This window comes from Tachyglossus aculeatus, chromosome 16 (genome assembly GCF_015852505.1).
Source record: "Tachyglossus aculeatus isolate mTacAcu1 chromosome 16, mTacAcu1.pri, whole genome shotgun sequence".
NCBI lineage: Eukaryota > Metazoa > Chordata > Mammalia > Monotremata > Tachyglossidae > Tachyglossus > Tachyglossus aculeatus.
Window position 1 is genome coordinate 50,418,092 of NC_052081.1, and position 13,000 is coordinate 50,431,091.

The window sequence follows — 13,000 nt, forward strand, 5'->3', positions numbered from 1 at the left end:
TCCCCCTCGCTCCCCCTCCCCTCCCCTCGCCTCCCCTCCCGTTCCCTCCCGTCCCCGCGCCGGGTCCGCCCCCTCCCCCGCCCGGAGGAGCGGCCGGCGCTGAGCGCGGGCGCGGGAGCAGCGGCGGCGGCGGCGGCTGCATTGGCAGCGCTGGGAGCGGAGGGCAGCGCGGGGCGGCGGCTTCGGCTTCGGCTCCGGCTCCGGCTCCATCATGGTGCAATCCAGCCTAGGTCCCGGGGGGCGGGGGCCGCGCGTGGGGCCGGCGCCAGGGGAACGGCGGCGGCGGCGGCGGCAGCAGCAGCAGCAGCAGCAGCGGGAGCGGCGGCGGCGGCAGCAGCAGCAGCGGGAGCAGCAGCAGGGGTCGGGGCAGGCGGCGCGGGCGGCAGGTGCTAGAGCGGAGCCGCGCGGAGCGTGAACCCCGGACCGCTCCGGTCCCGCCCCGGCCCGGCCCGGCCCGCCCCTCCTCCTAGCCCCATCTCCGCCCGGGGCCGGAGAAGTGGGTCCCGCCCGAGCCCCCAGCCTGGGTCAGCCCGGTCCGGCCGCCCCGGACCCCATGGAGCCGCGGGGCCGGCGCGCCTGAGCCGGTGCGGGAGCCTCGGTGTGGTGTCCCCCCCCTCCCACCACCCCTCCAGCTCCCCGGAGCCCCCGGAGCCCCCGGAGCCCCCCGCCCCGCCCCGCCCCGTCCCGGGCGCATGTGGTCCGGCTCGGTGCCCCGTCTCCCGTGAGCCGGGGCGGGCCGGGATCATGGCCGAGAAGCCGCGGGCGCCGGCGGGGGACCCGGACCCGGACTTGGAGCCTCAGAGCCGGCCGCGTTCCTGCACCTGGCCGCTCCCGCAGCCGGACCGCCCGGCGCGGGAGGAGGAGGAGGAGGCCGGCGGGCGCAGGCCCGAGCCGGGGGCCGGGCCCGGGGCCGGGGCCGGGCCCGGGGCCGGCGCGGGGGACGCCGCACAGCTCCAGCTCCGCAAGGCCAAGACGTCGCGGCGCAACGCGTGGGGGAACCTGTCTTACGCCGACCTCATCACCCGCGCTATAGAGAGCGCCCCGGAGAGGCGCCTCACCCTCTCCCAGATCTACGACTGGATGGTGCGCTACGTGCCCTACTTCAAGGATAAGGGCGACAGCAACAGCTCCGCCGGCTGGAAGGTGCGTCCGGCCCGGCCGGGGCGCGGCAGAGAAAAAAGCGGGGAGTCCGGGGGGCGGGGGAGCCGGAGACAGCCGGGGGAGGTTGGGAGGGGGGGTCCTGCCGGGCACGATGGGGAATGGCGAAGGTCGCGCGCCGGGGCCTGGCGCGGGGCGCCCGCGGGGGGGAAAAGGGAGCACGGGCTGGAGACTCCCGGACGTGGGCGGAAGGATGCGCGGGCGGCCAGGCGCGCGCGCGCGCGCGTCTGTCCGTGTGTGTGTGTGTGTGTGTGTGTGTGTGTGTGTGTACGCGCGCGCGCGTGCCGGCGCCGTTTCCCCCGGGTGTATGTGACCGTGAGTGAGTGTGTCAGTGGGTGTTCCAGGGTGGGAGGCTGGTTAGATGGATGTGTGTGTGTGTGTGTGTGTGCGCGCGCGCGCGAGCGTGTGACTCTGGTGTGTTTCTGGGGTGTAACTATCTCTTTCTGTCTCTGGGGTGCGCGCGTGTGCGTCTGGCTCCGTCTAGGTGCCTCTGAGTGTGTGTGTGTGTGTGTGTGTGTGTGTGTGTGTCTGAGTGTGTGTGAGAAAGAGACAATGATGTTCATCTAGCTTCCCCCTAAGGTGGCCGAGATTCACTGGAGGGTACCTGTCCCCACCCCCACTAGTGCCTTACCCCTAGGCCAGTGATGCTGCCGGCCCTCTCCCTGCCCGAGTCCAGGTCCTGTCCTTGCCCCGTTCCCCGCACCTGATCCCTCCCCCGCAACACACATACACACACACATACACACACACACACCCCGTCCCTGCCCTCAAGGCGGTTCTCTGGGAGCTGGAACTCGATCAGCCCGGCCGGGTCTCGCCAAGGCAAGAGGGAGGCTGGACGGGCACGGCCGCACTCGGGACCTGCGAGACGTGCGCCCTAAATTTCCTCTTAGTCTCTCTTCGTTACCCCCACCCCTGCAGGTTGTCCCCTCTTTGGGGGTGGAGGGACCATCGGCCCCCACTTGTGGGTGCGAGCAGGGTCGAGGTCACCTGGGCACAGGTGTGTGGGAGGGAACGTCCCAGTGTCCGGAGAGACTGCCTCCTCGGAAGCTTGGCACCTACCGTTCTTCCCATCGCCGCCTCCTCCTCCCGTGTCCCCTCTTCCCCTAACTCCCTTCTCCCGTTTCTCATCTCCCTTTGCCTCCCTTCTCCCCTGACGGTTTTCTCATCTCCCTCTTTCCCTCCCCGTCCCCACGGAACCCGCTCGGGCCCGGCCCGGCAGTGGGCAAGGGGCCGTCCCCGTCCCTGCCGTCACCTGGGTGTCGGGGCTGAGAAACTTCCCGGACTCCCCCCTGACCACAGCGGCAGGGAAGGACTGCAAAGGGCCGGGGGCAGTGGGCAGGGGACTCCCTGCCCGGGCGTCCTCCCCCCGCAGAAGTCCCCAGGCCCCCCAGTCGGAGGGACGCCGTCCTCGGCTCTCCCCCGTCCCTCCCCCGTCTTTCCCCGTCCCGCCGCCGCCGCTAGGGGGCGCCCTGGGGCTGGGTGGGCGGGTCGGCCGACTCGGGGCCGGCGGTCGCCCCTCACTAGCCCCAACTCCTTCCCCCAAAGCCCTCCAACACCGGCTTGCTCCCTGCCCTCCTCCGGGCAACGGGTTGTGAATCCCCGAGGCCCAGCCCCGCCCCCCCCCCCCCGCCACGACGACCTCTGGGGTGCGGTGGGCGGCTCCCCAGATCGGAGCCCTCCCTCCCTTGGCCGGCACGGCCCCGGAGCAGCTGACCGGGACGGGCCCGGGGACGGGGGATCCGTATTCAGCTCCCGTTCCCCCTCCCCCGTAGGCGGCCACCACAGCATCCCAAGGGCGGGGGAGCCGCGAGGGATGAAGCGGGCGTCCCCGCAGCCCAGAAGAAGAGCCCCGGCATCCTGTCGCTTCCCGCAGTTGAGGGGACCCCCTGAAATGTGCCCAGGATCCGGGAGGACCGAGTCCGGCCCGATCCCCCCTTGCCGAGGGCCCAGCCTGCGCCCCCCGGCCCCCCTCCCCCCAACCTCAGGGACCAGGCCGGGATGGAGGACGGGAGGGGGAGCCCGGGAGAGAGGAGGCAGGGGCTGTCGAGGCAGCCACCTGGCTCAGCTCCAGCGTCGGGGGCGCCCCTTCCCCCTCCCCCTCTCCCCCTCGCCCCCTCCCTGCCGCGCCGGGCGGCAGTCGCAGACAGACTAATTGAAAGAGACGAGACGGTTATTTTTAACTCTCGGGAAGGTAATGAACTGATCACCGAGATGCAGGGTCAAAAGTTCGCCGCCTCTGACCCCCCCCTCCCCCGGACCTTCCTCGAATCTCCAGTGGACCCCTCGAAGGAGCAGGGTTGGGGCACCCCGCCTGCGCCCGGGTTTGGAGGGAGGGGGGGGGAGAGGCAGGACCAACCCCCGCCCCCGGCCGCCTGAGCTCCAGCTCAAGATGGGGAAAGACTACCAGCTGGCGGGGTTGGAGTGGGTGGGGGGCTAGTCCCGGTCTCCCTGTTTGCGACCCCTCCATCCTGCCCCCTTCTCACTCCCTCACTGGGCAGTGTCGGGGCTGGAGGCAGTGTACTTGCCCCCACCCTGTGCTTGCTGTACCACTCTGATTTGATTCTCCTCTTTACAGTTCCCTAATTTATTTATTCAACGTTCACTCAATGCCAGAACCTGGAGGGCAGGGGCCGGGCAGTCGGGGAGGGAGACACCCACCCAGGATCTTCAGGGAGCTGGGGGACAGACGACTTGACACCTGTCCACATGTTTTGTTTTGTTGCCTGTCTCCCCCTTCTAGACTGTGAGCCCGTTGTTGGGTAGCGATCATCTCTATATGTTGCCGACTCGTACTTCCCAAGTACTTAGTACAGTGCTCTGCACACAGTAAGCGCTCAATAAATACGATTGAATGAATGAATGACTACTGGCCCGCGAGTCCCGGCTATGACGCCTACACCTTATCTGTAGCCGGAGGTGGAGAGGCAGGCGTGCGCACGAGTGTGTGACTATGTGTGCTTTTATGTGGAGTGTGTGGCTGGGTGTGTAGGACACTGTGGAAGAGGGTGACGGCCTGTCTGTGTGCTATGCAGTGTGAGTGTCTGAGAGCGTGTGATGATGCACGTGTGAATGTGCAAGTGTGCCGGTTCCCACTGTGCCAACTGCCCAAACACGGCCTGAGCCAATGTGTATGCAGTTCTCCAGCGGTGATGGGCCAGCGAGGATGAAGGTGAGTGTGCATGTGTGTCAGTGAGATTGTGTGGTTGGTTGGCAGGGGATGAAGAGTATCTGGTTGGGATCTGGGGATTGTGTCTCCCCGGGCTGGGAGAGCCCTGGGAGCTGTCCCTGTGCAGTAAGACACCGCCTCCAGGAGAGGGTCAGCAAGTGGGCTTTCCTGCTACTTCCTCCCCTGGAACTACACTGTGGCACCTCCATGTGGCTGCAAGTGTGAAAGTTTGTCTGTGTCAGGGGCTTGGTGTGACCATGCACGTCTTGTTTGGGATCTGGTAAATGTGTATGTAAACGTGATGACCATGTGTGTTTGTGTGTGTAACTGGCTATATGTCACTGATTTTGTGACTGATATGTGACTGTGTGTGTGGGTGTGTGATTGGCTGAGTATGACTGGCTGTGGGTGCCCATATATGTGTGAGTGTGTGACTACGTGTGAGTGTGTGGCATATAGTCATGTAACTGTTTGGCTGTGTGTTTTCATTGCGGGTATGATTTGCTGTTTGATTCTACAACTGGCTGTGTGATTTGCTGTGTCAGTGTATGGCTGGCTATGTTGCATGTGTGTGTGATTGGCTGGGTGAGTGTGTGACTGTCGATGTGTATGACTGGCTGGCTGTGACTGGCCGTGTGAGTGGGCATGTGTGTGGCTGAATGAGTATGGCTGGGTATGTGTGTGAGTGTGTGGCTGTGTGAATGTGTGTGGCTGTGTGACCAGCTGTGTGCCTGTATGTATGTGTGATTGTCTACGTGAGTTTTTGAGGCTACACGTTTTGTGGTGCAACTGGTGTATGCGAATGGTGGTGCGAGTGTGCATGTGTTTGTGGCTGTATGAGTATGACTGACTGTGCACGTGTGTGTGTGGCTGTGTGAATATGTGTGCGACCGACTGGCTGTGTGTATGCATGGAGGTGTGATTGGCTGTGTGAGTATATGATGCCATATGGTCCCTGTGTGAGACAGTGCAATTACCTGTGTGGGTTATGACCGGCTGGGTGTTGCTGCAGGTGACTGACTGTGTGGGCATATGTGTGAGTGTGTGACTTCCTGCATGTGTTCATGTGTGGCTAGCAGTGTGTGAATGCGTGAGACTGCCACTGTGTGTGCTTATGTGTATGTGTGTGACCGCATAGGAATATGTGATTGTGGGCCTGCCTGCTGGGTGCGTGTGCGTATAGGTGTGCGTGTCTTTGTGAGCCTGGCGGTGTGAGTTTGTGACCGTGGGTGTGGGTGCGACTGGGCCCTAGCCCGCCCATTCGGGTAACTGGACCGGGGGCCTCTTCGTCCGTCCGTCCGTCCGTCTCCGGGGAGGCAGCAGCCGGCGCAACAGATGTGCTGGGGGAGGGGGGAGAAACGGGGGCGGGGGGGGGCGGAGCCTGGGTGTGTCGTCGTCTCCCCCTCCCTCTTCTCCCCTCCCCCCGGCGCGGGCGGGGCCTTCGCCTTGCCAGCCCGCTGGGGCGGGGGCCGAGGGCCAGAGGGGGGCCGGGCCGAGGCCCGAGGGGAGCCGGGGAGCCTCGGAAACCGTTGGACGCGGTGCCCGGCACGGGGCTGGCTCCGCTCCGGTCCGCGTCCTTACAGCCTTGGACCCACGAGGCCCGACTGGGCCCCGAGAGAAGTGGGGGGGAGGCGGGATTGGGGGCGGCGGGGGCGGGTAGGGTTGCTACGCGTCGCGGCCTCCCTTGGGCTCGACTGGAGGGCGCCAGGGCCCGGCCCGGCCCAGGGGGTGGGGACCCTGTTGTCCCGGGGGCCCAGCTCAGCTCAGCTCGCTCCCTCCCTCCCTAGAGCAGGAAGGGGTTCCGGGGTCGTGGGTTCGAGTCCCTCCCTTCGGCCTGCCGCTGCCCATTCGCCTTTCCCCCCACACCCCTCCTCCTTCCCCTGTTTTCCTCCCTCGCCCTCTCCCCGGCGAGGCGGGGGTTAATGGGCTCCCCCCTACCTGCTGATTTTAAAGACCCGAAATCCAAGCCGGTAATTTATTCTCCACACACGGAGGAGCAATTAGTTCTAAACGCGGCTTAATCAGTCACTGCGAGATTGATTTCTGGGGGCCGCTGGCGAACGGCCAGGAGCGAGCTGAGGCCCGGACAAATGAACTGCGGAGAGTGGAGCCGTGGCGGAGCGCGGGTCAGCCTGGGCCCACAGCACCCCCGGCCCCAGCTCCAGGGCGCTCGGCCCCAGGACACTTGTCTCACCCCACCCGATCCGTGCCCCACCACTTCGCCTTCACAACTTCACCATGTAGCCATCTCTTGGCCACATGCTGCCCCTCCCCGCAGCCCCCACCTTCACTCAGGCAGGGAGGCGGGCCCCGACCCGGCCCAGCCTAGGCGGGACTGGGGGCCAGAAGCAGCAGGCGTCCGGCCTCCTCCCCCTGCCCCCAGGGGGCTGTGGAAGTAGTCCGGCCTACCCCTCCTGGCTTCCCGGGGCCTGCCGGGGGTGCGGCTGGGGAGGCTCAGGTTAAGGGCTGGCTGGGGGCCGGGCTTAGAAGTACACACTGGGGATGGGATGTGGTGGGGGGGGGGGCGAGTGGAAGAGGGAGGGGCAGCTGTTTGAAGGGCCCCTCCGGTTCAGGACTGGGGGTCTAGGAATGGGGGTTATAAACTGGAAATTCTGGAATGACAGTGGTTTCCTCTCTATCCTATGCCACTGTCCCCTTTGTTTCCCTACTTCCCTCGCCTCTATCTCTTTGTGTTCCCTCGCCTGTGTCTCCCCATCCTCTTCATCCTTTGTCTCCTCGTGCCTCACTGCCTATGTCTTCTGCTCCCCTTCCACCTGTGTCTCCTCATCCCCCTCCACCCGTGTCTCCTCATCCCCCTCCACCCGTGTCTCCTCATCCCCCTCTGCCCGTGTCTCCTTGTTCCCCTCCTGTGACTCTTCATGCCCTTCCTGGGTCTCCTCCTGCCCCTCGTGCGTCTCCCGGCCCCCTCTACCTGTGCCTCCTCATCCCGCTCCTCCTGCATCTCCTCATCGCCCACCGGCCGCCCGTGCGCCTCTGTGTGTTCTCTCCCCCATCCTCCCCACTCCTGTCGACGTCCCGGCCCTGGGCCCTGCCCGTCCGTGGGTCCTTCCCGGGCTGCCTGTCGGTCCCCGCAGAACTCCATCCGGCACAACTTGTCCCTGCACACCCGCTTCGTCCGCGTGCAGAACGAGGGCACGGGCAAGAGCTCCTGGTGGATGCTGAACCCGGAGGGCGGCAAGACGGGCAAGGCCCCACGACGCCGGGCCGTCTCCCTGGACAACCCCACACGCTTTCTGCGCGTCAAGGGCAAGGTGGCCCGGCGGCGGCAGCTGCAGGCGGGAGGGGCGGACCGCGGCCCCGCCAGCCCGCCCCGTGCCCCGGCCGCCCCGCCGTGGCCCGAGAGCCCCGCTCCCCACTCCGGCGAGGACTTCGAGGCCTGGGCTGACTTCCGCCGCCGCGCCCACGCCGGAGCCCCCAGCGGGGCCCACACCGGGGCCCACACCGGGGCCCGCCTGTCGCCCCTCCTGGCGGAGCCCGGGCCCGATGCCCTGCGGCGGGGCCGGGGGGAGGAAGGGGCTGGCGGCGAAGACGAAGGGGAAGAGGATGGAGGCGCGGACCCCTCGTCGCCCCTCATGTACCCGAGCCCTTCCAGCACCCTTTCTCCCGCCCTAAGTGCCCGCTGCTCGGCCGAGCTGCCCGCCCTGGCAGACCTGGCCGGGCCTCTCGGGCTGGGTGACCCCGGGCTCCTGGATGAGTTGCCGGACGGTGCCTATGGGCTGAGCCCGCCCCCCGGCCTGAGCCCGCCCCCTGGCCTGCGCCTCCCGGCCCGTGCTGCCCTCCCCCCTGCCGCCTTCCCCTTCGCCCCCAAGGGCACGGGACTGGGGCCCCCCGTGGGCCCCTACGGGCCTCCCCACGGGACCCCCCAGTTCGGGCAGCCGGGGTTGCTGCGGCGCCTCCCCATGCAGACACTGCAAGAGAACCGGCAGGTGGGCTTCCTGCCCGCTCCGCTCCCCGGCCCACCCCCCCGGCCCGAGCCCCGCCGCCGCCGCCTTCCGCCCGGCCGCCCTGCACGACCTCCTGGTCGCCAGCTCCTTCCCGCACAAGGAAGGGCGCCCGCCCGCCGCGCCCCCCATGCCCTTGGCGGGCAGCCTGGCCCCGGCCCGTGGGCACCGACCTGGCTCGCTCCTGGGCGGCGGCGGGGCCGGGGGCTTGGGACAGTTCCCGGACCGTGGCCTGCCCCCGTTCAAGAGCCCGTACCCCGCGCTGCCCGCCGCCGCTGGGCACAGTGCCTTACCGCGCCCCATCAGCCTTATGTCGGTGCCCAGCGAGCCCGGGCGCGCGGGCCCCCTGGCCCTCCCCGGGCCGCCGCCCCCCTATGGCAGTGGGCAGGGCCCACTGGGTGGGGCGGGGCTGCTGGAGGCGCTGCCGGGCCCGTCAGCTGGTGGCGTGGCCCCCGGACCCGCCCCGGGCTCCGACCGCTTCCCCGCTGACCTGGACCTGGATATGTTCAGCGGGAGCCTGGAGTGTGACGTCGAGTCCATCATCCTCAATGACTTCATGGACAGTGATGACCTGGACTTCAACTTCGACTCGGCCCTGCCCCTGCCGCTGCCGCTGCCCCCGACCCTGCCTCCGCCCCCCGGCGCCACCCCCGCCAACCACAGTTGGGTGCCCGGCTGAGGGTCAGCCCGGCTGAAGGCCAGCCCGGCCGGCCGGTGGACCGACAGACGGACAGGTGGGTGCCTGCACCCTCCCCTTTGTCTTCCCAGGACGGGGGAAGGGGTGGGGGACACACGAGCCCCTACCTGAGGGGGTCTGCCTGGAGCCAGCCCCCTCCCCTGCCCAGCCTGGCTCCCAATAATTTGAGGCCGAGGCTCCGGCCAGAGCCGTGTGTGTAGGGGTTGTGCGTGTGTGTGTGTGTGTGTGTGCGCGTGCGTGTGTGTGTGTGTGTGTGTGTGTGTGTGTGTGGTGGGGGGGTGCCAAAGGGCCGATGCCCCTCCCCACTTCCCCCATCTCCCTGGGACACATCCGGCTTTGCTAAAGAGTCCAGGCTGGCCACCCTGAACCTGCCTCCCAGGTTCTGGGCTGGGGGCTGAGGTGGGATGGGGGACCCAGGAGGGTTGATAGCAGCGGGCACAGCCCACGGGTAGGAACGGGATGGAGAGGGGAATATGTCTGGGCCTCTGGATGTCCCCATCCTGTGCCCGCCCACCCCCTGTCCCCTCCATCCGCCCCTTACCACCCCAGCTGTCTTGTGAGCTGTGCTGTGGGGTTGTCGTGTGTGCGCTCAGTGTGGTGATAAGCATTGTGTATCCCGTTGTTGTGCGGTTCGACGGGGTGGGGGTCAAGGGGGAGGGCCTTCCCGACAAGACCTCCAGACCCTCCTCGGCCCCTGCCCTCAGGGGAGACCCCAGGCTGGGCAGGGCACAGAACTGAGGGAGTTCATTGAAACACACCCTCCCTTTCCCCTCCCACCTCCCATGGGTCAGATCACGCCCCCCCACAGGACCTCCCCTGCTCCCCTTCCCTCTCACCTCATAAGGCCAAGGCCCCGAGCCCCCTCCGACTCTCCCGTATTTATAAATGTCAGATCGGGGCCGGGCCGTGGCCTCCCTCTGTAGACTGTATCCGTGGCCGTGCTGTTAGCGTGTGTGTGCTGAGTCCAGGGCCATGTAGAGTGTGTGTACAGCATATTTTCATGAATAAAATTGTTTTCAATATTCCCGGGGTGTCGGTCTGCTTTGGGGTGGGAGAAGGATTTGGGCAGGAGGCGACAGCAGCTTCTCCTCCTCCCAGGACAGATTCCTGCCCCGAAGGACACCCAAGCCGAAGGCCTCGGGCTCGGGCCTCCATCCGCGGCCCCCGTCCCGTCCTGTCCTGACCAGACCAGTTCCAGGCACTCCCTCCCAGGTTCTAGACGGGTAACTCGAAACCCAGTAGGGTTCTAGACTGAACCTCCCCCAAGTCCCGGGTGCTGAGTCATAAACTGTGGGTCCGCAGCCCTGGTTATGAATGCATCCTCGAGGTGGTGGTGGTTCCTGGCAGAGGGGTCTGCGTTTTAGATTCATCAGCGGTGTTTGTTGAGCGCTTACTGTTGCAGGGCACTGTAATTGGCACTTGGGAGAATGCAATAGAGTTAAAAGACAGAATCCCTGCCTAAAATCAAGGAATTTACGCTTTATCAGAAGAAACAGGCACTAAGGTCAACTACAGACAAGAGGAAGTAATAAAGTACCGGACTGTGGTACCAAGGTACCGGTTCTAGGCTGTAGGGTTAGCGTTCCTGAGTGTGGCCCCAAGATCCTGGGTTCTGAATTACAGGTTCTGGGATGGAAGTGCGTCCTGCAGAGACTCCAAGCTCCAGATTGGAGGTGGCTGAAGATTTGAGTTCAGATCTGGAGGGGTCAGAGGGACACGCCCCCCGGTCTGGAACCCCCATTGGTGCTTCTGGGCCCGGGGTGTGAGCCGCAGAGATTCTTCCCAGATGCCGGTGTGGAACTGGTCCCAAGGGTAAGGGAAATGTGGACATTCACTCCAGCCAGCGGGGAAAGGATGGTTAAGCGGGGGAGGCCTTGGATGGATCCAACGTGCTACTGTCGGCTTAGAGGACACAGTGGAGGTGTACAGAGGCTTCTCCCCGCGTACGGAGGGCTCCTTGCTCCTCCCCTGTGTGATGGCCCTGCTGCTCCTTCCCTACTTCATGACCCCTAATAATATAATAATTGTGGTATTTGTTAAGTGCTTACTTTATGCCAGGCCCTGTACTGAGCACTGGGGTGGATACAAGCAAATTGTGTTGGACATGGTCTCTGTCCCACAGTCTTCACCCCCATTTTATAGTAACTGAGGCACAGAGAAGTTAAGCGATTTTCTCAAGGCCACACAACAGACAAGTGGCAGAGCCTGGGTGAGAACCCGTGACCTTCTAACTCCCAGGCCCGTGCTCTAGCCACTAAGCCATGCTCCTCCCCTACTCTGTGACTCCTCTGCTCATTTGGGCAGGGTCTCTACTCCTCTCCTTGGTGGTCCCCCCTCCCTGCCTGGTGGTTCCTCTGCTCCCCTTCTCTGCCTCTTCCTTTCCCTTGTGTGGCAGACCTTCTGCTTCCCCCCCGCCCCGCACGGCTGCCTCTCTGCTCCTCCTCTGTGTGGCGGCCCCCCTCTCTGCTCTCCCACTGTCTGTCTGCTCCTCCCCAGTGTGGCAGACTCTCTGCTCCTCCCTGGTGTGCAGACCTCTCTGCTCCTTTCCTGCACAGTGGCTCCTCTGCTCCACTTTGCAGGCTTCTCTGCTCCTCCCCGAGGTGGCCCCCACACGGTGGCAACCTCTCTCCTCTTTGCTGAGCTCCGCGTGGCCATAAGGATGGAGCCATCTCCCCACCAGCCGCGGCTCTCTCTGCCGAGACCTTGGCCACATGATTTATTCATGCTGGAGCCATTATTCGTGGTTGAGGAGGGAGCCGGATGGGGGCGTGGGACCGGGGAGCACTTTAAGTGCCGATAATGTGTCCGCCGGTCCCTCTCCTGTGAGACGTCGTCTGGCAGGCCTCCGAGCTCCAGCCAGACCCACTTCTCTCTCCCGGATCTGAGCCAGGGCCCGGGACAGTGCCAGGTGTTGGCCCAGGGGGCAGATAGGCCAGGGGAAGGAGCGCTGCATGGGAATGAGGGTGGGGGGAAAGCCAGATCATGCTTTGTTGAGTGAAATAGTACGATCACTTTGATCCAGCTCCCTTCTCCCCTCAGCCCCCCTACTCTCCTTATGTTGTACAGACTCTGCTTTCCTTGGAAAGAGGGAGGAGACATGGGCTGACATTACTGTAGGAGGGATTTAGGTGAGAGGGCAGGAAGGATTTCTTAACAGTGGAGCATAGGGAGAGGGGAGGGAAAGAAGCAGCATGTGTACACAAGAAATACCTGACCTAGAAACAGACACACGTAAGTGCACACAGTGACACAGACGTAGATACACACCTACACACAGATGCATATGGATAAAGGCATCCATGGCCCGAGGCACACATGGGGACACACACACACACACACACACAGAAACACCTGATCCAGAGACAGTTACCCTAAAACACATTTACAGAGACAGACACATGCAGAAGCCTAGAGACACCAGGTAGAGACCATCAGACATAGACTTACACATTTGCAGCAATCCAGAATGATATCTGTGAACAGGTTGTTCGGGTGGCAGGAAGCCTTGGACACACACACCAAGAAGGACAGAGTGCTAGGTCCAAGACAGAGACAAACCAGGCTCCCAGAGAGAGGAAAGCGAGAGAGCCGCCCAGAGTGAGAGACGGAGAGCCCTGCGGGAAGCAGCGAACGAACGAGCTGGATGATGAATGGCCATCAAGGCGCTGGAGAGATTGAATTAGAGGAGGTTAGCGAGAGCAGCGATAATGACATTGAGTGGAGTCGGAGGAGATTAGACAAGAGAGGGACCCAGAGATAGAGACAGAGAGAGACACAGATAGATACACAGACACAGAAAGACACAAACCCAGATACACTCCCCCAAACGCATATACATACATATATGTGACAGACGGCCAGAGTCACAGAGAAGAAGAGCCAGAGCCAGGAACACAGAGAGACAGAGGCAGTTACAGAGGCAGAGTGGTTCAGAGACAGACTGAGAAATGGGACACAGAGGCAGAGACAGATTTAGAGTGGCAAGAAAAGTGACAGGGGGACAGAGAAATAGTC

The 13,000-nt window shown here is 64.4% G+C and overlaps 1 protein-coding gene across 1 annotated transcript; it reads left to right on the plus strand.

Moving 5' to 3' along the window:
* The first annotated feature begins 744 nt into the window (after positions 1–744).
* On the plus strand, positions 745–10,010 carry FOXO6 (forkhead box O6). Its single transcript, XM_038758119.1, is given in 3 exon segments — positions 745–1,143; positions 7,423–8,307; positions 8,309–10,010. Coding segments are annotated over 3 exon segments (1,944 nt in total). The 3' UTR covers positions 8,969–10,010.
* Positions 10,011–13,000: the final 2,990 nt, after the last annotated feature.